The following is an 8558-nucleotide window of genomic DNA, read 5'->3' on the forward strand; positions in this document are numbered from 1 at the left end:
CAGAGAGTATCACCAGGGCAAATCTCTAAATAAGTAAATAACGATTCTGGCAGAAATCAATAGAACGTATTATCTAGAGATTCACCTGGGGAACTTATACTACTTTAAGTATATAAACAATAGAATATCAACCAGTAACAAAGCAATTCCTCTTTTTGCGATGGCTGCAAAGACTGTTCTGTCTCATTCTGATGTACAGAATTCTAGAGGGCTAAATGACAAACTGGAATAGTTTTATATAACAACAATTTTTTGGGCAAAAACAACAAATGAAAATGTATACTTTCAAAAAAGGCCAACATTTTGCTGCACTATCTTCAAAATAGTCCTTGACATACTGGTCCTTTCTATTTTCACATTCCTCAATGCCTGCCAGTTAGCTCTCCTAATTTAGATACAAGGTCCCTTTTTAGATAAAAGAAAACTTCCAAACTCATCTTCCTCCCCATCTTCCCACCTGTAATACCCTTTTTCGTCATATCCTTTTCTGACCACACCAGCTCTGGTATCAGCTGGAATTCAGAATCCGTTAGTGTGTGGAGGCAACAACCCCCAGCAAGGTATAATGCTGCTAATCAGCACTACCTTGCTTTGTATGCAAAAAGCTGCTTCCCACGCCAGGAAGGCTTGGATAAATTTATTTTGTTAATCTGGTTTTCTAAAGAAGTATCACATAATCACACCTTTTATTGGTTGCCTGTAAATCTGCTTTAGCTACTGCTGAGACTGTTTGGTGAACTGGACAAAAACTAGAGAATAAGTTCTTGAATAGACTGAATTCTGATGTACTTCATTAAAATTAATAGATAAATAAAAGAAATAGATGCAAACTACTGCCCTTAAGGGAAAGGTTGTAATGTGAGCCTATTAGGTATCAATGTGTGAAGCTCCAAACCACCCACTACGCCTATTCCCTTCTGTCCAGAAGTTTGTCACTAGTCTGGGGAAAAGGTAAAAACTGGTTGTGGTGTGGGAAGAAAACTTAAGGTAAACTGAAATCTGAGGGCAATGGGGCAAGAGCACATGGATGCACAAAACTGATCTCTCCAAAACCTTTACTAACATAACAGCTTATGTTCAAAGTGCTTCTAAAAAACAAGTAAAAGCCACCAGCACAAAAGCATCACACTGACCTGTGATCCACCTGTGGGCTCCTTCTGGTATAACTCAAAACCACTTTACAAGTACTATCGACTTCCAAGTCAGATTTGAACCTGCCTTTCAGGAAATTAATTTTAAAATTCGGAAAATGTGCCTTTAAAAGCACAAACCAGGCAGTAAGTCAGTAAGCACATTTTCTACCGCATGAAAACAGTTAGACCTTTGCATCATAACACGTTGTTATCCTACAGCACTGAAGAGGTGGCTTTACAGGATCATTTGTTTCCCCTAAAAAGGGGAACATAAAAGGAAGTCTATTTTAAAAACAATGATTACACATAATAAATCTTATGTTATCTATAAACCTTGCTGCCATTACTTATAAATTTTTACAATGAAGCTAACTCCCTTTTTTTTTTTTTTTACACATTCCTGTGGTTTCCAGAAACTAGCTTCATAGAGAGAGGTAAAAAAACCCTAACGTTATCTACAGATAATAATAACTTCTGACAATAGCACTTACATGCTTAACATTAAATACCAAAGCTTGCAAATAGTCCCAGATATCTGTTTGAAGGTCCCTCTGCAATCCCCAGCACAGAACACTGGATCCCAGCTTTCATGAAAAGAACTGAATATAAACTTGATAAGTGCAATTCTCCTGAGCTTGCCAAAAGCCTGAAACAATTCCTTTAGGGGTCCTGAACTGTCACCTTTGTTTCAATCGGTGCTTTGTATCTGTAGCCTTTGAACAGTACGGTGAAAAAAATCCTTACAAAGAGTAAGTACTGAAATCAGTAACTGCAAATTTTAAGGATTTACAGCTATTTTACAGTCACATGTGTGGATATAAGTTGATGGGAGTCATAAGTATTCTTTCACAATCATACTTAATAATGACAGAACATTATATATTGTGACATATAAATATTATTACTGTATGATTTGTTTCATTATGCAAATGACATGTATAAAAGAAAGGAGCACTAACAGTTCTCTATTAGTATCCCAGTATTTCTTTGGACATATATAGAGTATATTAGACATACTCAGGTCAGATTAACCAATTACCACATTACATATGCTATTATGGCATATTTTAAAAGTCATTATTACTACATATTTTTAAACCATTTAATATACTGAATTTCTGACATGAATCACATGCATGAAATTTGAAACAGTTATTACAAACAAAAGGAGGGAAATAACAATACTATGTAAAGCAACTAAATGCCTGGAAACACACACTAGAAAGGAAGCATACAGATTTTATGAAGGTAACAACATGGTATTTCCCTCCTGAACTGCAGAGATAATGTGTTTCACATTTTGTCGCCAGCCAAGTCAGAGGCAGGTTACTTTTAGGGTGTGTTTTAAGATTACGTGCTTAAGAACTATTTTATCATTAAGCTTTACACAGTATACTTGGGATTCTACCTTGCAAAACAAAACAAAAAACCACACATATCTCAGAAGCAAGCAGGAAGTGGAAGCACATTTCCAACACATCACATGAAAACAGTTTGGTCATCTTTAAATCTCTAACCATTCATTGTGCTATGTCCTACATAAGGAAAGCATTAAGGGATCAGAACACAGGGTGAACGCTGGGTTCACACTGGACACCTTGTTGTTTTGGGGGATGGGAAAGGGGAAGCAACCATGTACTCTGTGTTGTAACTCTGACAGCAAGTATTAAAGGTGAATTCACTGTTCACTCTGAAAGAAGTAGGTATGTCACTGGCAACTACAGGACAAAAAAAAAAGGCACACTGACGCTCAATTCCTCATATGAATGTTACACACGTGATTTTAAATATACACAAGCCTTAATTTCTAATGGTGGTACTCAATACAGAGAATCACCCTACAGGATGACTCAAGTGATAGAATAAAAGTTAGAAGTCAGCAATAAGGAACCTTGCTAAACAAACCACCACTTAAATCATAAAATGATAGTTCGTACTTCAGTTATTCGTGAATTGCCTTTAACAGACTTCGCCTTGTTCACACTTGGCTTTAAACATTACATTGTTTCAGCCTATGGTTTGGGGCCCGTTTCTAAAATCCTTCATCAAGCAAGACTCATTGAAAGAGTATGTCAGTGAAGTTTTGCGTATGATGGAATTTCTTCATTTTGTTCACACTGTACGTTTCCATACCTGACAAGATACTGTAGTTTTTTACTAACATCCTACCTAACCTTCCCAACACATTCAAATATCCTGCTTTATAAGGGTTGAATCCGTAAAGGAGCAAGGCAAGTCTCTCCAGGAAAGACAGAGTATGAAACTAAACTGTATGTGGTATTTTATTTTGCCAGTTTGTTGTCTTCAAGCTCTCACCTTTCATCTCCTCTCTCTCTATAGTACATTTAAGCACCATGGAACTTGTAAAATCTACAGCTGTGATTAAACTAACATTTCATAGCCACCGTAAGAATTTGGTGATTCTTATACATGATAAGCATCATGCATTATCGTGCACTATTACATATAGTTCACAATTCCTAGCATGCACACAAACACTACACAAAAAGTATAATTCTATATGATTCAAAAAGAATGTATCTAAACTCTATTAAGGCCTGAACAGGTCTGATTTCACTGCTTATCTTGTTGCCATTGTCTTCTATATTTATGGGTTACTGATACTGAGCAAACAAGATGCCATTTGGGCAGCCTTGGCTCCATCTTCTCTTTTCACGTCAGCTCCAAGAGACTGTGGATTTGCAAAGATGAAGAAAAGAAAAAGATGCTGGGCGTAGCAGCTCTTGTCAGCAACAGGTATAAAAGAAGAGAACAAACAGGAAGGGATGTAACAGGACTAGGAAGCTACCTGAGTCTCAAAAGGGAGAAGAGCTTCTTGAATGTTAGTTTAAGACTGAAAAGAATGTTTGGGGGGCTTTTATTTGTAAAGGGGGAAAAAAAAAAAATCACTGTTAAGCTCTTCTACACTTTTCCAGCTCTTCTGCACTTCTCCTTGCCCTTACCCACAGAAGTGCTTTCATAGCTAACAGTAAGTTATGTGTTTTCATATTATTATATCCTTACAGCTGTTGAAGATCCCAGTCAACAGCTTATTTCCACTACGTTCAGCACTGCAAGGATACGGAGAAAACCATGCTTTCCCTAAGCAGCCCACAACCCAAATGAACAAGAAAGGCGAGGGAAATATACAGACCACTCAATATCACAATTGTAATCCCGTGACAAAGCTGGAGTTTGAATTCGTTCTTCTCAGTCACAGTCCAGTACCTGACCCACAAATGCATCTTTCCTCTTCGGTTGTGTGACGTGTGCTAAACTTTTCTAGGCCTTGGAAGCCTGCAGAGAGAAATTCATCCTTGCAAGGAAAGAGTCATACCTATTTTTATGCTACCATATACATCTTTGAGCCATATGTCAATACAGGAAAGGTGACGTGCCTGTAATGTAAGCAGACTTGCTCTAGCTGTTCAAACTATGAGGTTCTTTCTTAGGCTTTTCATCTTACCATGTTCTGATTTGATCTGATTGAACCTAAAATTCTTGCCACATGTTTTGTAGCTGACCTAGAAAGATCCAAGATAGAAGCAGAATCTTCTATTCATTTCACAGTACTCTTCCATACACCCATTTGGTTTACTACTCATGTGGCTGCTGGGCCTGTTTTTACTCTTATTTGGTTTCATTTGAGGCATGCATTCCAGTTTCCACAGTTTGTTTTTTAAGCAAAATCTTAAGGGATACTTACTGTTTGAAAGTAGAATTAAGCCAAAAAAATTCAAATTTCTGTATAAATATTTTCCCTGTTTTGCCAAACTTGAGCTATAAAGAATAGTTCTAAGTCAGAAAAAATACCACCACCACCCGCAAAACAAAACAAAACAACTTTACAAGAATGGTGACTGACTTTATTTTACCAAAGCATGAGAAACTGATTCACTGTTACATGTGTTACCTGGTACTCGGGTACTGATACTCAGGGCAAAAGCCTAAAGATAAATGAAGTTCATAAAGTTTTCATTCTTGAATAATCCAAATTCTAGAGGCCTTATTTTGCTGGAAGTACATTATCAGCCATTGGGACACCCTTTTCATATCCGATTTCACAGTGTATCTTTTAAGAAAGATTTATTTCTTGTTCAGTGCAAAGAGCCATTTTAGTTTAGAACAAGTACAGTTAAAAGAAATACATTACCAACTGATGGAAATCAGCATCGTCTGGTGTCATATATGGAAGTCTATTCTCTCCAAGTTCTTCAAGAAGCTTTTTTTTCTGTTTTGGAGGGGTAAATTTGAAACAGAAAATTAGACTGAAACGCAAGATATGAACAGCCAAGTATAAAAGTAATTGTATTAAAGACACACAAATGTGTGCAATTATTTCTCTTGCTACCGTCAATTCTGGGAAATTAAATAAGGAAAAATGGATTTAAAAAAAAAAAAAATCAATGGAGCTCTTCCACTTACAATGCAGTAATTCAGGTTAGGTTGTTTCAGAGCATGTGAGTATTTTTCCTCCTAAATTCTTTTTTAAGATAATCAGTCCTTATTACACTGATGAAAATCCTTCACCAAGAAGGATTCTAATGTTCTTCAGAACTATGCGTACCTTGTACTTTGACACTAATTTCTTATTTCTTTCTCATTTTATTTTCTACCTCAATTTGTGGATCCAATGGCCACAAAGTTCTTATTCCCTTAAATGGCTCAATTATATACTTTATTAAAACAATGACCCTCAATGTTAGGCATATTATAAAATGTGTTCTGAAATGGGTATATGAAGGAAAAAGTAAACATCATCTATTGCACACCAAAGCCCCTACAACCTGACAGTATTTAAAAAGCCATACTCAAGACCTGCCATCCCAGCAGACAGCCACAAATCTCGTCTGATGTTGGGAGTATGCAAAAAACGAGCTGACTCTGAAGAGCAGGTTTTCTCTGTCCCCTTGTTCTCTTAACTCCCTTTTTATTTGTGTTTTAGACTGAGAGTACCTCCATCAATGTTTAGCCAACACAATCAGTAAGAAATTGCTAAGGTAAATGCCTGATTTTCCCCAAACTGCGTTTTCCAGGTTTTTATTAATAAAAACAGAATTTTTGCATGCATTATATAATGAATTGTGCAGCTAAAGATTTGGAAAGTGCAAGAAATGCTTGGAACATGCCATCAGATTTTTGGAATCAAACAACCCCAATCCATGACAAATCCATTCACATTTATCTACTCACAGTCTTACTCAACATTAAATCAACATAAGCAGAGATTAACAACAGTGTAAAAATTGTTACAGTGGAAGTACTGGCCTAGAAGACTAATACAGTTTCCTTTATTTAGTCTTTCTTTTAGCTTGCAGAAATGGTTTCTTTACCAACTTTGATCATTAACAAATATTTACTAACAAAAATGTAACTCAAAGATCATAAAACTACTTCTGCTATAATGCTCGAATATTTCAGATAACAGGATTCAAATTCTCAGTTTTATTGTAGTATTTTCAACTACATAAACGCTAGCAAAAGGAATAATTGAAGTTGCAGCTCGCTCAATACTTTTATGTTGTAAGAATAAGACCAGACGGAAATGGAATACAGTTTTTAGACTAATTGTAAGGGTATAATACAAAGGAAAACACGGCTTAAGTTAAAAAGGGTATCACTAACACTTTCATAAACCCAAGTTATATGGGAACAACTACATATTCATCACCTAGATGTCACTGCAAATTGATTATTCCATAGACAAGATATTGTTTAAAAAAAATTCTTTTTTCTGTTGTAAATTACCCTTTTCATAATCTTTTAGGGTTGCATATACAGGCCAAAACAGGTCTTCCCTATTCTGGCAATCCTATTTAAAAAAGGAAGAAAAATACTACAGTAGTAACTAACTTCTGCCTTACACCAAACACATAAACAAGGAAAACTGAACTATGAAGAGTGTTACTGTTATTTTATGCTATGACAGTGAATTTCATTTATTCAAATTTCAGCATCAACGAAGATGACAGAAGCTTAAATTCATGAGGAAGTGTAGAAGATTAGGGTTTACAGCTCACAGATCAGTCAAACTAAAACAAGAGCAAGTAGTTCTCACTTACTCATCTCCATACTTGCAACCTGCTGATCACCGACTCAATAAACTGAGAAGAGCAGCAGCAATATTTACATGCCAGCAATGTAATTTAATTTCTCTAGGTCTGTAGTTTTCTTTGGGGACAGGTTGTTGGTATGTTGACATGAAGACATGGTGAAACCCAGCATAATGTAACTTCAGATTAAGATGGCAGAAAACGACATGGTAATTTGCTGCATATTCTAAAACAATAAAACTTCTCTATTACAAAAAGCTTGCTGCAATGTTATTACATGAAATCACTGAAAACGTTAGATTTGCTTTGTTTTCTGTAATAATATATTTCAACATGGACTCACATCTGTGGGGAAAAAAAGAGGTGGGAAGAAGAAATTCTGACAATTTCTGTCAAGTACCAGCCTCTTGGCAAAAAGCACACCACAGTAAAATGCACTCTTGTGTATACGTAGTACTAGTTCACATTTGATTGTCAGATCTGGCTAAGTGCTGCTCTTCAGCTTGATGTACAGACTAATACAGACAGCTGGGTGGTATAAGACACTGCTCACCTCTTATGCAAGAAGCTGTCACACAGATGTCAAAAACATCAAGCTACTCACAAATACCTCCAAAAAGTAAAATAAGAGAAAAACTGAAGATCTGGCTATACCAGCTGGTTGATGTGTAAGCACTGTTACACTAAGCATCGCTTATAGGCTCTTTCAACACATCAGCCCCTAAATAATTTTTTTTAAAATTGCCTTTACTTGAAGGTATCAGGCATCTTAAAAGCATTTTTCTAAATCTGGTGTTTACATTTTAAAAATTATCAATAGTCTAACAGTTTATTTGGGTACCAATATTATGTTTCTTACATTTTAAAAACCAATATAATTTTTATATATATATATTAGCGATGCTAATATGTGAAAGATAATCTTATGTGCACCATCCCTATAATGTCATCATGCATTCTGCCCAGCTCAAGAAACCTTGTAACTGTTGTACTTGGGCCTTCAAAGGTGAAAACGTCTGCAAGTATCCTATTTCATAGGCTGCTGTGGCTGTTAATGGATCTATTACATCTGACTCTGATAACTGGAATGAATAACAGAAGCATTAATACCCAATTTCAGAGCGTGCGATGAACTTGCTGCAGATTTTAACAAGCTCGGATCATTTCTTAGTAATAAACAGGTTTATTAACAAGATGATTGGTTGTAAAATTCAGCAAGTGCAATAGCAATAATTGGAATCTCTCAAATCACTATACATGCCAGTTTTATTTAATTTTTTTCCTAAGTTTCTTCATGGCAATAGAAATAAAGCATTCTGTGTTACAGAGAAGGAGAAGTAATAGAAACACAGCTAACGCACATCAAAGTCAC

At 35.9% G+C, this 8558-nt stretch overlaps 1 protein-coding gene across 1 annotated transcript in view; it reads right to left on the bottom strand.

Moving 5' to 3' along the window:
- FTO (fat mass and obesity associated) overlaps positions 1–8268 on the bottom strand; it is a gene marked incomplete at both ends in the record, with an annotated part of 71180 nt that extends 62912 nt beyond the window's left edge. The window contains 2 exons of the mRNA XM_010293818.1: positions 5287–5364; positions 8179–8268. Coding sequence (XP_010292120.1) covers positions 5287–5364; positions 8179–8268 — 168 coding nt within the window. The remainder of the gene's footprint in view (positions 1–5286; positions 5365–8178) is intronic.
- Between the last annotated feature and the right edge of the window lie 290 nt (positions 8269–8558).

The sequence above is a fragment of the Phaethon lepturus genome, unplaced genomic scaffold (genome assembly GCF_000687285.1).
Source record: "Phaethon lepturus isolate BGI_N335 unplaced genomic scaffold, ASM68728v1 scaffold1039, whole genome shotgun sequence".
Taxonomy (NCBI): domain Eukaryota; kingdom Metazoa; phylum Chordata; class Aves; order Phaethontiformes; family Phaethontidae; genus Phaethon; species Phaethon lepturus.